This window comes from Chanodichthys erythropterus, chromosome 8 (genome assembly GCF_024489055.1).
Source record: "Chanodichthys erythropterus isolate Z2021 chromosome 8, ASM2448905v1, whole genome shotgun sequence".
Classification (NCBI taxonomy): Eukaryota; Metazoa; Chordata; class Actinopteri; order Cypriniformes; family Xenocyprididae; genus Chanodichthys; species Chanodichthys erythropterus.
The window spans coordinates 12,713,891-12,730,328 of NC_090228.1; the positions used below are offsets into that span (position 1 = coordinate 12,713,891).

A 16,438-nucleotide genomic window follows, 5' to 3' on the forward strand; every position below is an offset into this window, starting at 1 on the left:
CCTTGCGCTCATGTCTTGTGTCTTTTGCAGTGTCTCATGCATGAAATGGTATTCTATGCTGAAGTTTAACTTTTAAAAAATGCATCTCTAGACCTTTTTTCTTAGTTCGACTGACTTAACCTAAAAAATGCTGTGTGAACCAACCATAAAATTACAGTTTTTTTTAACAATCACTAAGACCAGTTTCTCAATACTTAGGTCAATTTTTCATAGCGATGACATGGCTGCCCATGTTTGCTCTGCGTATCCTTGACAACCATGTAAACAATAACAAGGAGACTGAACTGCAATCTTTGCTGGATTTGTTGTCATTTTTAGCAGCCATTGTGCAGTTAAACTTTGCATTTTTTAATACTTCAGCTACCAACATGCACAAGAGGCAACTGTTTACACTTGTACACATGCCCAGTGTGCATGAACGGTCATGTGACATGCATTTTCGGCCGTGTAGTGTGGAGACGGAGATCGTTTTTGAAACGCTGTGGAAACACCAGAGTAGATGAGGATCGTTTTCATTTGAAAACGCCTTTTTAAAACGAAAATCATGATTTGTGTTTCACGTGGGGGGGTACCGAGCAAGTTTACTATGAAAATCCATAAAGAAAAGCCATACATATGGATCTGGTCATGTGATGCAAACATCAAAATGTATTAGTTTATAAATCATGCACTATGTGTACAGTGTTTTAAGGTCATAATGTAGTATTGTTCAAGGAACTGCATGGAAAGTCTTTATTAATCAATAATCTGCCCTGTAATAATAATTTGTGTCTAAGGGAATAAAAGTTAATGTTTTACTGCCTGTAGTGTTCAATTCAGCAGGAAAATGCAGTGAATTGTATGTATTGGTATATTATTGGAGTTTTTCGAATGAGCCAATAGGTTGAAAAAAACAGTATCACTAGTGTAAACAGGGCCTCAAGAATACTGAAATACTGAATTGCTGAGCATTTTCTTTTTTTTTTTCCTTTCTCAGCCCAAGCATAACCTCATCAGGACTTTCTCAGACTGTGCTGACAGACACATTTGCTCATGAGCGATCAGATACTACTGCGTCTTTACAGTTTCATGCGTGCAACTCTTCAAAACGAATCATGTTCATTTGTGGCAGGATTTCAGAGTGAATGGTGAATCTGTGTTTGTTGATGTGGGTGTGACATTGGAGATATTTTAATAACTGTAGGCAAATGTAAGCCATTAGATGTGAACATGATGTGGAACTGTATCTGCTGGTGTGTGGGGGGAGAAAGAGACTGAGAAGGAGGAAACACACTTGAATAAAAGTTTGTGTGGGTATTCACAGTGTGTGTGTGTGTCTATGCAAGTGTGTTGGTGCGTGTCATGCGGACTGCAGAGGTGTGTCATAATGCAGTTGTCCTGCTTCATGTGCTCAATGCAGTACTGCGTATTGCAGTACCGAAGCATTCTGCTGCAAAGGTGTGTGTAAGGTGTTTTAGTGAATGAACATGGGGCAGTTCCAATAAAAACAAAAAAGTCAGTTTCTACAAGCTTTGAGCTCTTTTATCATGATTTGTGTTTCACGTGGGGGGGGGGGGTACCGAGCAAGTTTACTATGAAAATCCATAAAGAAAAGCCAAACATATGGATCTGGTCATGTGATGCAAACATCAAAATTTGTAAATTAATGTTTATAAATCATGCACTATGTTTACAGTGTTTTAAGGTCATAATGTAGTATTGTTCAAGGAACTGCATGGAAATAAGTCTTTAATCAATAATCTGCCCTGTAATAATAATTTGTGTCTAAAGGAATAAAAGTTTTTAATGTTTTACTGCCTGTAGTATACAATTCAGCTGGAAAATGCAGTGAATTGTATGTATTGGTATATTATTGGAGTTTTTCGAATGAGCCAATAGGTTGAAAAAAAAACAAAAACAGTATCACGCTATTAATTTTAATAAAAAAAAATAAAAAAAAATCAATAGTAACTAGCAGTATCTGCCTTACTTTCTTGTTTTTGACCACTAATAGATGGAAAATTATAAACAGGAACAGTTTCAGAAGAGGTTGTGAAAAGTTGCAGCTTGTTCCTTGTTTTTGTCAGTCTGACCTCACAAATACATCTGGAATCTACAAACCTAGACTGAGCCGTTGTTGTTCCATAAAGTTTGAATGATTAATTTAATATCTATGTCATTATAGATTTATGCATGATGTTCTTTTAGTTTATTGGTTTGAAGAGAAACACACGTCTTGTTTTACCGCAGTTCTGCATATGGGCCTTTATTACCGAGACAAGTCTTCATAATGGCAGCTAATAACAGAATTCAGGATTTGGTAGTGTGGACAGAGATGTGCACACATTTTCACGTCTTTAATAAATATCAGATAACATGTTACCTAAATGTATACATTCATGTACACACAACATGTACCGAGACTTTCCTTTATCCTGCAATGATCCATGTTCAGCTTGCATCTTTTTCATTGAGTATCCAGTCATTTATATGACCTTCTATCTCTCAAGCTTCTGTTTTGTATTCCAGCTTCACACAGAGATCAAGAAGAATAAATGTAATACTGATGCTTTACAACTGAGAGAACTGAACTGTTTTACTATTGGGTTTTGAATGTTCTCACTTGGGTCAGATGAGGACAGAAAGATTTTGACCTCATGCACACATATGCTATTTATCTCCCCCTCTCGCTTTCTCATTTTTCTATCTGGAAGGGGAGATCTTCGTCCATTGAATGGGTGATTTTGAGCTGCACCAAGGAGGATGAATGTGTGTGTGTGTGTGTGTGTGTTAGAGAAAGACTGGTTGATTGAGCTCTAGCGAGCTGTCAGAATCACACCCAGACCATCCCTCATTAGTGAGCCAATACTGACCTTCTGCCTTCAACTGTTGGACTATATCCAGATCCTGCTACACATGTTGAAGAACTCACCCACACACACACACACACACACACACACAGATTCAGAAGAATTCACCCACTCACAGATACATACCACACACAGTGTATTGTGTTTTCTATTGATTTCAATACCTTTTATTGAAACTCAATTATATTTTTCTGACTTAATATTTTCTATCCCCTAACCCAGGGTTTCCTAACTTGTGAATGTAATTTTAATATTTATATTTAGAATTCTAGCCAGTACCAATAAACTGAAAATTATGTTCATATTATGGCTGATAACTGAATATTAAAATTTTATACTACATAAATAAATTGAAAAGAAAATGTTATAAACATATTAATAATAACCATTTAAACAATCGTTTCAAATGCTACAAGTGAATTCACATTGAGTGATAATAAATGAGTTATTAAATTATTAGTGTTTATAAAGATTCACTTTAAGAGAGTATTAGGTAAAAACAGACAGACATGAGCATGCATAATCAAATATCCAGTTATGCCATTATCTCCAAAATGGTCCAGTAAATAAAAATCAGTAATATAATATCACGACCACCAACCCATATGGTACCAATATGTTGTGTATCCCAATAAAAATAAAGCAATCAAAACAAAACACAAAATTTGTCTTTTAAAATGAATCAATGAATTCTGATCACTTGCTGCATGAAGTTAAAATAAAATGTAAAGGTTTTATAAAAAGTATAAAATGCTCAAGGGGTCCTTCAAGTAAATAATTTAAGTTGCAAACCCCTTCCAAAAATATTTCTGCATTTTAAAATTTTATTTAGAATGTTATTCAACATGATTTAAGCCATTTTCCTAATTGGGACCATTTACTGCTCCACGCGATTTAAGGTTTTACTATTCCCTCAATATAGGCAAAACTTAACCCACACATACACACACACACACAAACACACCGCTCCCTCTCATCCTCTCTGCCTCTCACTTTCTCACTCGCTCTGTCTGCGCTCAGTTTAAGTGCAGGGATCCAGTGCATGGAAGGTAGAGGGCAGAAGTGCGCGTTTCCTCTCCTCCCCTTTACCTCCGTTCATTTTCTCATTCAGATGACAGCCTAAACGCTCACTGGAAACAGCAGGATGAGTGTGTACCTGTGCATGTGTGGCGTACTTCATCGGAGAGTCTCATTCAACATGCTGTAAAATCAGACAAACTGGCTCTACAAGAGAAAAAGAGACACAGAAAGAGGTAAGACTGACTCTCAGCTTCTTATTAACATGAAACAAGCTCTTTTCTTTCGGTTTTCAAAAGCACAGCCAAATTCTGTGCTGAACATACATGTGCTAAACTTGGAACAAGCCTCTTGTTTTTTTCACTTACAAGGCAAGTTACAGTGCATTATTGATATTTCTGAGCTGACTGGGCACATTGATTGGAAGGGGTGGAATTGACCGTTTTCAGTTCACATTGGCAGCTAATGTGGAACGGAGGATGTTCACATGATATCAATACATCAGCTCTTCACGCTTTAGATAATGAGACTGGTTAAAGAGGAACTGATCATTTGTTTGTGTTTCCTGAGTGTCTGAATTTTCCTGTTTTCTCGGCAGTGGAAAGGGAACGTAGGGAGAGATGGTAACTTGGAAACAAGAGTGTGGAAAGATCAGGGGGAAATGTAATGAACTTGTCTAAGTCAACAGCAGATGGGCATCTATTCAGATTCAGTGGGCATTTGTGCATCCCAGCAGCACTTCACAACTACTAATTGGGTTCCCCACTTCTGTTATTTCTCAGACTGTATGAGTGAGTCTATGTGTTTGACAGCTCTCTTATCTCTTTGAGTAGTTGTGATGTCAGTTGGTATACTCAAGCATACTTTAGTTTATCACAATGTGTCCTCAGCTGAGCAGTGATGAGTGATTTTGGATGAAGCCCTCAAGCTGGTTTTTATAGAGTGCCTGTTAGCATGTCAGAAACCCTCACAGCTTGATAAACACATCTAGTGACTGACATGACCAGAATAATACAACCCTAAGCTTTTGGATTTGGGTTTAAACTTATTATGTATTGGTTAAGGGCATTATTTAATAATTTAAAAAATATATATATTTTTAATATATTTTTATGTTTTAAAAAAATTATAATATTGCTTTTAATAATTTTTTTAATGTTTTTTTTTCAAAAGTATTAAATCTAAAAGTTAAACCTAAATCAATGAAGTGACAATAAACAGTTGGTGAAATATAAATAATTATATATATATATATATATATATATATATATATATATATATATATATATATATATATATATATATAAAAATTCTTTTAGTTTTAGTACTTTTTGTACTAAATTATACAATTCAGTCAACATTTCTAGTTCTATCTAATATTTATATTGTATTTTAATGAAGCTTTATTTAAATTACCGAATTAAGTAAAGTTTAATAGTTTTACTTTTAGTTAACAATGACAAAACTGCACTACAGTCGATAACTGAGACACAAGATGGCGGGTTGCATTTGTATGAAACAAGAGTCAGAGAGTCTGTGGTGTGATTCGAAAGACGATTTCAGGTACTGGATGTGCGGTCTGATATCTAGTGTTGCCATGGATGACAGCAAATACTAGGAAATATCTGCTGAATGCTGTGATTGAGCAATCAGAATCAAGTATTCCAGAAAGCTGTGTAATAATATTAAATATCAATGGTTGATCTTTAGTAGCTGAGAAACTCATCCCCAAAAGGAAACACCTCAACCCAGGTGTGAGCTGATGCACCTCCTCAAGGCATTGATGTTTTTGTGAATGAAGCTGGATTTCCAGCATAGGCTTAAAGACTTAAATTCGGCAATGTGGCATTATTTAGTCTCCTTTTGGAAACAGTGTCAAAAAATGTTCTCTCTGAATCAGAAGCCAAATTTAGGCTCCTAATTTTAGTCTTGACATGTCATCTTTCTTAGGTGAGAAATACATTTAGGAGGAGAATAAAAGGGGCTAGTATTAATGAGAGCCATATTTCAGCCCCCTTTTGCCCTAGCAGCATTGGTTATCTGCCTTTCACAGAGGCTGAGAGAAATTCTTCTCAATTACAAACAACCCGCTCTGGATGTCTCTTACCAGTTTGCTTTGAATACATGACTTGAAAGGCAAAAATCCTCTGATTTCTAAAATCCACCTAGAGTCTGTCTCATATTACACCTGATGCTCTGCTTTAAACACCAACACGACTGAGGCACAGTTACAGCTAATAGCTTAAAGCTAAAAGCAGTCGATCATACTGCAGGTAAGTCTTCCCTCTGGCTCACGGTGTACACACAGGGGCATCCGAGTCGCTTAAAGACAATGTGCATTATTGTGTGTAATGAAAAAGCCTGTCTCTATCGTTTTCACATTACAGCAGAAAACTGACACAGAGGAGTAATAAAAGAGCGAGAAAGTGAGTGAATTAGGCATAAATGAACAGAGAAAGAGGGGATATAAAAGCTATTTGCAGCTGTTGATCTCCCATTCAAATGGACAATCAGTAATGTTACCCTCTATGACTGGAAAATAGAGGATGAAACCCAGGCTAGTTGCATAAACATTAGCTATGTTAATATTCTCTCTTAAGAACTAGTCTGACCAACTAGCAATTAACCAAGCGGTAATCAGTCTTACTTTTCAGATTCAGGATTGGGTTTTGGTTAAGGGGTAGTAACATGTAATTATGTATAATTTACTGTAATTTTTTTTAGTAAGTACATGTAACCTGTTACACTAAAATAAAGTGTTATAAAAAAAACTAAAACATTAAAAATAACAACAATAAACAAAAAAATTATATATTTACAACAACAACAACAATAATAATAATAGTACATTCTGGATAGCAAAGGGTAAATTCTAAGCAGAACACAACAATGCCTGTAATCTGATGTTTGAGGTGTTTGAAGGTGTTTGTGTCCCTGTGCCATTCTTTCTGAATTTAGGTAAGGGGTGTATTGATGGTAACTATGGGGATGAGCAGGGAACAGACTGTACCATCTGCAGTGCTAATGATGTTAGTTCATGTTATCTAAATGTAACCTTCCCTCTCTCCTCAGTGTTCAACACACATCTCAATTCAACCCAACACATTCTCAAAATTAAACCCTGGATTCTGCAGTCTAGATGTTTTTTTTTTGTTTGTTTTTTTTTCTTAAAAAACGTTAAATTAAAAATCATTTGGTGCAATATATGACATTTTGGATAAACAATTTAGATTTGAATTTACCAGAACTGACCGCTTTTTGAGAGCTGACAAATGACTTTATGTTTTCACGATAGAGTTAGTGCAAGTGGAAGTTTTTTTTGCAGTTTCAAATTGTCAAGCCAGGCAGAATCCAAAAGACCAATAACTAAGGGACATTTTTGAAATTCAGGATCACTTTGCATTTGGTCCTGCGGTGCTTTTGAATATGAATAGTGCGGTGGGGCATAGTGAGCGTTGAGCTCTGTAAGGGCTCGTTTTTCCATCTCCATCTCATGTATATGTTTTAGAGAATATGAGTCAGATTTAATGAGCCAAACAACAATTCAAAATCATGATATAGTGACTGACTTTGGAATATAGTCGTAATATCACATTAATTTTCCTTTAAAAGAGACTATCTATACAGTCAGTCCAGTCAGATCAGCTGCTTTACCCTAAAACGTTTGGTATAATTAAAAGTATATTTCTCCAAAAGTAGATGTATTCTTTGCAAGCAACACTTTGCATATTTTCCCGTTTGCGACTTTTGTGAGTCCTGCGCCAGAAAGTGCCAATGAGATGAATGGGAATGCTAACGGGTACCTCTCTCCAGGTATTATAGGCCTCCTCTACCCAATTCTGTCAAAACGTCCCCATGAAACCAGAAAGGAACTTGTTCACACAACAGTCAAAAGTCTCAAAGGATTATGTTGCATCTTCTCACAATCTGGTATTGTTTCCCTCTAAACTCGCATTAGTTTATAAAGCTTTCTGTAATAAAAAATTAACAAGCAACAGAACACATTCACAAACAATTAGTAAGTAGCTACTCTATTATTCAAAATTCAGTGGGAGGGGGTATGTGAATGAACATATGAATATAAATATTAATTGAGCTTCAGAGAGGAACAATGACTTCAGAGAGGAGCAATGACTTCAATTCTCGTTTGCTCAAAGGCAATAGGAGCGTCTCTCCTACATTCTCACACATGCAGAACGGTCCGGAGGGGATAGATAAACACACTGTAGTAAAGCCCTGGGAAAAGAAAGTCCTTCACACTCTTCCCTGCTTCTGTGAAGCACTATGTGATGTACTGCCAGGAAAGACACTGCTAGTGGACTTGGACACAAAATGTCAGAGAATTCAGAACCATATGTACTTCTGTTTCAGAGAGATTGATCCATCTGAGGAGCACACTGTATCTAGCTTTGTTTTCATTTTTGTTGAAAATACTAAAACTTTTCAGGTTTAAATGTTGGGGAATACAGATTTTCATCTGTAGAGATGTAAGAGATGTTCAACAACAGATGTTGGAAATACTGCATCTGTCATTCCCAGTGTTCTGTTTTTTGTTTATTTTTGTTTTTTGTCTATATAAAATGTCCATGCACTGTTATTTTAGACCCCACTGACTTTCATGGTGGACAAAAATCAAAATGATTAAAATATAATTTTCATGTTCCACAGAAGAATGAAAGTCATACAGGTTTGGAACAACATGAAAATTATTTTTATTTTTGGGTGAACTGGTCCTTTAATGTTCACATACTTTCTGAATGTCCCTGAGTTTCCACGGTAACACTAAAGCTTTTTGCATGTGCGTAGGACAGTGGGTTTTTTTTTTACTGTATGTTCTTTGTTTTCTAGTTTCAGCATATAAAAGTACAATGTTGGTTTCATCTGAGCCGCACAGCAGATGTTCGGTATCTCCTCAGACTTCGGTGGAGTATTAAAGGAACAATAAACATGAATAGAGCTGTTTTCTTTATATGATTAAGATATGAAGATATCATTTCTGACTTACGGCATAATGACTGAGTAAACAGTTTTACCTCATTTGGAATTTAGAAAAAGCGGTATCTGATTTTCTGATTGTTGATACTCAAGGGTGTTTTTTGGCGCAATATCATTCAGTAACTGCACAGTATGATTTCTGTAAAAACATGAGTCAGTATATAATACACAGTGTTGATTATTGATCAATTCTGCTCTGGATACAAACATACTTTATGCTGGATTGAACCCTAATCTGTTGAACTCAAATATTATGTAAAATTCTATAGACTAAACTATAGATACAGTATGTCTGGAAGGGAATATTATAGGAGAATTTATCTGTGCCATAGGCTTGTGCGAATATGATGAACAGTATTGGCTTTTGGTGTGTTTTGTGTGTGTGTAACTACGTGCGGTTTGTTTCCTCCATGTTGGCAAAGGGGAGTGTTTGCGACTGCCAACAAGCCATTCAGAGGCCTGTACGGGTGACAGAGGCGGATTGGCATGGTGACGTGTTATGACAGACGGCCAGCTTGGAGCGACCAGGCTGTTAGTGTAGCTGTAAACCAAATAGACATGCTGACTGCCGTTTAAACACAGAGAGAAAGATAAGAAAGATGGATGGATGATATAAATATATATGTAGAGAGAGAGAGACACACATTCATACACCAAGCACATATTCCCATAAAGCCCTATTAGTTCAACACATGTATTATGCAATGCAGTTCCATTTAACCAATAGCTGGTTGTCCTTAAGGGCCACATTTCCCCTCATCCTGCCTGAAGATATCTGTCTTAGGTAGGTCACATCTATTCCATGTGGTCCTCCTGCCAGCCCCTTTCACTATCCTGTACTTAGAGTCTCAAAGCATGTTCAGAATAGCATAGTGCTTTCACTATTTTTGCATCATGCAGTACACACACTGTGCAGAGTATGAGAACTTTCTGTATGCTTGGGAAATCCCGGATGACCTACAACATTTGACAACATGTGCCATTTGCATCCTGACCACATTGTGTATAGGATATAGCTTTCCAGAATACAATGTGCTCAAATTTGACCTTCCATTTAACTACAATACAAAACATATTAACCATAAATGATAACTACATTATTTACATTTTTGTGACTGGACTCCCAAACATTAAAACATTTTGACATTTTACTCAATCAACTGGAGGGGAAAATATTTTAATTAGTGCTGTCAATCGATTAAAAAAATGTTTTCTGTAATTGACCGTTCGCAAAGACCCACCCCCTTTAGTTACTGTCGCTATGTCTGACAAGACATGCCGATCTCACCCCACACATCATGATCTCACAGTGAAAAATACATCGCGGAGAAAAAGAGGACACTGACAACACGTCAACAGACAAGACAGAGCAGGTCACTTTTGATATGAAACAAAGTCTCAAATTCTGTAATTTTTAAAGAAATTTAAACAATAAATACCATTTTGTGGCTCTTTAATGTGTCATGACAGATTGCAGTAGCACCTCAGTTCAAGCGGCTCGTGAACTGATCATCTCTTCCTACTAGTTTATTTATAGCATCAAATAAACATGAATGAACATCAAAAGGAATGTTGTTTCAAGTCCACCTACATTAATCTGCTAACTCCCCTGACTGCTTTGTCGGACAAAATGGCGGATTCTGCGTTGTGATTGGTGAGATCGCCTGTCAATCAAACTCCTGGCGAAGGGTCAATCACGATTAAAAACATTGGAGTTTTTAATTTTTTTTTTTATTGTAATAATTTCACAGTTATTCTCTAAATTAATGTAGAAACAACTTAAAGACAGTAGATTTTAAATATTTGTTTAATGGCGTCTTTTTATGAATGAAGGCAAGTATCACTGATACTAATACTGGTACTGATGTCTCTATGAAATTTTTTATTTATTTATTTTGTTTTTTTTTTTAATTATAGACATTCAATCCTAAATCTCTTTAAGACAAGTCATTTCACTCGGCGGCCATCTATGAAACGCCTCCCAGGCATTCAAGTGCAGCTCCTATCACTTTGAATGGGGAAACATCAAATTTCACCATAGCTGTTTGCCAAGCTTTCAATTAAATTTCATATTTGAAATCACCAATGAAATCTAACAACAATTGTCTCCTAAATTTTGTTTCTAAATGCTCGAATCATGACAAAAAAAAAATTTTTCAGGATGGATCAAGTTAATGCGTATGCGCAATTCTATATGTGTCTCAATTCAGAGGCACGCATCTGACTGTATGACAGTTACTATAGGATCCGGAGCTTCTAATGGCCGCTGCAGTGATGCGATGACATTACCAATCGGCGATTGGCTCTTATTTAGAAGGTGGGACATATTCCGTCATATTTTGCGTTGCACTTTCTCCCATTCAAAACAATACTAGTGACGCATCTTGTGTCTTTCTATAGTCTTTGATTCAACATTTCAGTATAACTGAAAGCAACCAATTTCAACAGTTACTAGCCTTTAAAAAATAACTTTTAATTTAAAGATGCAGCCTGTAACTTTCCAAAATCAATTTCTGAGTAAGCACATAATCAGCCAGTGTTCAAAACTATTTCCTTACCTTAGCCCGATTTACAACAGTAATAGTAACAGTTCAACTTCCGCTTCTGAGAAACCCGGAAAAGGGTTTATACCTATTCATGCAGCTTTCTTTTAAAAAAAAAAATAAAAATAAAGTAACATTCTAAGACAGTTAAATTCAGTTAATTGCATCAATTAAAGTTAGTACAACACAGAAGTAACATTAAGCCGCCATTCTTCTTGTGATCCTCTGTAAGTATTGTATATAAGTTTTATGATTAATTTGTATTCAATTTATCAAATTTACTGTTTATAAAGCTGTGTAATGTAGAATTTCAGACATTTTAAGAACTATATAGCCTAAAATGAATTCATATTAGTGTTATGTTATTGGAGATAACTAAGTAGTTCCATTATATTTACATCTCCTTTCTGTAGTTTCACTCTGTTTCAACAGTTCATTGTGCTGTGGAATAAAGTAGCATTCACTCACAAGCCTATGTGTTGGAAAGAGTTTATCTAACGTTATCTGTCTAACTTTGGGAAGAGGGCGGAATACCCATTATATTAAATGTCATATTTACCTGTGGCTTTCCTACCCATCACGATATGTCAGTTGTGTTTGTTAGCTTCATTTTCATTGAATTTTAGTTTGCTTTCATTCATCACGTTCCTTTTTTTGAGTTTTCCCACCAATCATCAGTTCCCATGGACACTAATCACCACAGCTGTTCGTCATTTAGGTTATTACCATGTATATATTAGTTCCTCACCATAACTCATGGTCTCGTTTACATTAGTGTGCCATAGCTTTGACTACATACAATAAATTATTATTATATTATGTTATTATACTGTGTAGCATGCAATAGTATATCAGTATTAAACTCCAAACATGGTGTATATTATTTTTTTCCTTATGGGTCTTGTGACAGTTGCACCAGGATCTGTAAGGATATGGAGGCTTTGAAAAGGTTTTAGACAGAGAGATTTGATTTGATATGTTGTGTGGGGACTTGAAGGCTTTATTCATATTACTCTGTTATAAAATATGCTTTTCATCAGAGAAATCACATGCTGAGATGGATGGAAGCATCCACAAGCATGGATGGAATCATCAATAAAGAATTATAACATTTAAACCCTTTGCAACATGTATCCATTTGTCATGAGGGCATATTATGTGGTATTTTTCATGCCAAGATTCCCCTCATCAATATTCTCATATCTCATGTCTTTATCATCAATCTCTCACATTTCCTTTTTGACAGCAATAATGAAAGTATTGTTGTAACACCAGCTGTAGCTTGTCCTTCACTTCATTACATTTTATGTTGGAACAACATGAGGGTGTATAAATGATGACTGAAATTTTACTGTCTTGTTCTGAGAATGTAAAGTTTACCTGTAGCCTATATTTGTGTGTGTTTCAGAGCTTGCAGAATAAAATGACCACCAGGCGGTGAGCAATGAGTGTGTGTTGACTTGCTATCTCTCCTCCCACTGTTTCTTCATGAGGGCTGAGAGATGACCATGAACGGCCGCTGGTCCTTCAACACCCTGGCCGTCATCTTAATCCTGCTGTCCACTGCAGGTAAGACCAGATCATATAGATGCCTTTAAAGGTGCAGTAAGCGATTTCTGAGAAATGCTATTGATGTTTGAAATCAACCCAAATGAACACACCCGTCCCTTCATTGCTCTGCCAACAAAATACACAAACAAGCAATGCAAGATTGAATGTCTCTTTAGCTGAAGCGAAACAAAATAATGCTTCGTGAAAAATAAAGCAAAGATGACGAATGAACAACAAAGAAGAACAAAAAATGAGCAAACAGTATACAAGAGTATATACAAGCATGAATTCGATGTTAGTCACCAGCAGCACACCAGCTCCAGAAAATGAGACTCAAAACTGTCTAGATTGAAAAGCCAGGAACTGATGGCATCTTAAAAATTGTCCAAATGAGGTGCATAGTTGAAAACTAGGCATTGAGAAAGGTCACGTGACACTCTTTCATTAAAGCAGTGGTTTTATCTTGTAATTGGTGTTCCCGTTCATTCAGTATGTTTATATAGACAACAATATTCCGATATTAACCCGATTAAGACAATACTGTGATCAAGAAACTACCATGTAAACACCGATTTCTGATTACCTTAATCTGGCTAAAGTCATACTCGAAGTAAACATAAATCAAATTAAGACATGGAGTATTCCTATTTTAGTCGCTTTATCGAAGTGCATTATAGACATGTACACACCTTAATCACACTATTAACGTTGTGTGGGAGTTTTTTCAGGACACTTACTCACACGGCAGTGGTCAACCATTTGATGGCAAACAAGAAAGCATGGCTTCAAGCAAGCACATTTTGGTCTGAGTGGGAAACGATGGTAATGTTAAGAATTCTGAAAGAAATGGATATTAAGAAGTGCCTTGATGGCCGTGAGAACAGGAATGGAGAAAACTTTAAAAGGAATGGGGGACGAAGTATGCACGTATAGCATGACAAATAATTAACTGCACTTGAAGCTTTCGTAAAATTAAAAATGTAAAACGAAACATAAAAGAAATATTCTAAAAGAAACTCACGTAAACAATTTAATCAGAATATTGTTTTATTCAGAATAAGGTTAATAATTCGTTTACTGTAAATGTTTTCACTGTTAGAGTGTGCCGGCTTTTTTGAAGTGTCACTATAGCCAACATTACAACAACAGGTTCTTTGAAACTTAACAAAACCAATGTTAAAAATATTAAAATATTAACGCAGGTCCTAAAGCTCTTGCCTGATCATCTTTGTTTTTCCAGTGATATTCCTCTGACATTTTTTCTTTTGTAATGTCTCTCAGGTATCTCTCTTTCTACAGTCTTTCTTCAAATCCCGCTCTTGTTCACTCTCACTCCTCCCCCATCATGAATGTATATGCCCCCTACTGCTGATTGGCTACAAGTCTCTTCCCCTATCATGAGTGTATATGCCCCCTACCGCTGATTGGCTACAAGTCTCCCCCCCCCATCATGAATGTATACGCCCCCTACCACTGATTGGCTACAAGTCTCCTCCCCCATCATGAATGTATACGACCCCTACTGCTGATTGGCTACAAGTCTCCTCCCCTATCATGAGTGTATATGCCCCTTACTGCAGATTGGCTACAAGTATGTTGCGGTGCTCGGTCCGATTCACTTTCAACAGCGTTTCTCAGAAATCACTTACTGCACCTTTAAGTACTGAATATAAGTACGATTCCCATGCAGCTTTGAGTTTTACATTACAGTGAACAAACACTCATAAGCACCCACACAATCTCAGTCAGACACTTGCCCTCAGAAGTCATGACTTGGACTTGACTGAGTCACAATTTTAAGGATCTGACTTGTCAAAAACTGATTCAACTTTGACTTCCTCACAGTTACTAATGGCTGCATTTGGACTGATTACTCAACATGAGTCATTCAGGATTGAACATTGGCCTAGTTGCTCTTTCTGCCAGGCAATGAGTGCAGTCATTTGATCAACAATCATCAAACACGTGTGGAGTGAAAAATAATGTCTATGATGTCAATTCATGGGCCATCTTCCATGCGCAAAATACTAACAAGCAAGTTTACCATTTTTGTAACAGTTCCAATAAGCATTTGCCAAAAATATGATATATATATTTCATCAATTCATTGCACAAAAGCAATTGCCATTTGTGGTCTGCAATTATCATGGAACAAAAATCTGGAAAAAATCTATTTACTTAGAACTTAATAAACATAAAATGATGCATTGCCAACCCTGAAACAAATATATTACAGCACACTATATTTGAGATTGTATTTTTTTATATATAGTGATGTAGAAAATATGTATTGTTGATTAAAAATTGTTTTTACATGGAACTCTTTATGCAAAGGAGCTGCTCCTGCTGTTCATCTGCTCAATAGGGACCCGCCGAATATTTCATCAAATGGTCCTCACATGAATTCAATACCTACAACCACATTTCCCATAAGACAAACAGCCAGTACCAATGCCTCAAGCCTGATTTGGCCATTATATTAAAGGCCAGGGCGATGACAGATGTGTGTTTGGATTGTTTGGGGAATATTTATATAAATACCTTTTCATTTTTTGGTCCTGTTCACTCACTCTGTAATATTTCAAGACAAGAGAAGCCACAAGTATCTCCCTCAAGGGGATTCACGAAGAATGAATTGTGCCTGCTGATTGTCTTTTATTTGCAAATGCTGTTTGTGTTGTTTTAGCACTTAAATTCACTAAAGGAATTATGCAAATCAGGTTACGGCCCAAACATGGCCACAAAAGAAATCTGCTGAATGCAATTTGTACAGAGCAATTCCCAATCTTGTATTGCTCCACTATGATATATACACTCCTATTCAAAAGTTTGGGGTCAGTAAGATTTTTTTTCTTTTAAAGATTCAGCAAGGATGCATTATACGGATCAAAAGTGACAGTAAAGAAAGAAAGATTTCCATTTCAAATAAATGTTGTTCTTTTGACATTTTTAGAATCCTGAAAATAAATGTATTATGGTTTCCACTAAATATTAAGCAGCACAACTGTTTTTTTTTATAACAATAAGAAATGTTTCTTGAGCAGCAAATCAGCATATTAGAATGATTTCTGAAGGATCATGTGACACTGAAGACTGGAGTAATGATGCTGAAAATTCAGCTTTGCCATCACAGGAATAAATTACATTTTAAAATATATTCAAATAAAAAACAGTTATTTAAAATTGTAATAATATTTCACAATATTACTATTTTTACAGCCTTTTAGTGAAATAAATGCAGCCTTAATGAGCATAAAAGACTTCAAAGATATTTAAATATCTTACCGACCTCAATTCGATAAGAGTGAATTCACTCCAGCATATTTCAACAGACAAGCAGAGCCAGAGGTATCACACTCAGACTTTTGAGATTGTTTATGTAACTCCTGAGCCATATCTCAACCGACAAGAGATAAATATCTCAAATGAACCAAAACCTGTCCTTAAAGTGAGCATGGAAAGAAGCAGAGAAATAGAGTTTTT

General features: G+C 36.1%; 1 protein-coding gene and 1 long non-coding RNA gene across 3 annotated transcripts in view; one reads left to right on the forward strand and one right to left on the reverse strand.

Annotated features, from left to right (window-relative positions):
• Positions 1 to 3,959: 3,959 nt before the first annotated feature.
• Positions 3,960 to 16,438, reverse strand: part of LOC137023898 (uncharacterized) — a 32,106-nt gene continuing 19,627 nt past the window's right edge. The window contains exon 3 of the long non-coding RNA XR_010895591.1: positions 3,960 to 4,073. This is a non-coding gene — a long non-coding RNA (uncharacterized lncRNA). The remainder of the gene's footprint in view (positions 4,074 to 16,438) is intronic.
• Positions 3,970 to 16,438, forward strand: part of shisal1a (shisa like 1a) — a 30,672-nt gene continuing 18,203 nt past the window's right edge. For both annotated transcript variants that reach the window (XM_067391016.1, XM_067391015.1), the window contains exons 1-2: positions 3,970 to 4,102; positions 12,813 to 12,973. In XM_067391016.1, the coding sequence (XP_067247117.1) occupies positions 12,907 to 12,973 (67 nt within the window). In that variant the 5' untranslated portion in view covers positions 3,970 to 4,102; positions 12,813 to 12,906. The remainder of the gene's footprint in view (positions 4,103 to 12,812; positions 12,974 to 16,438) is intronic.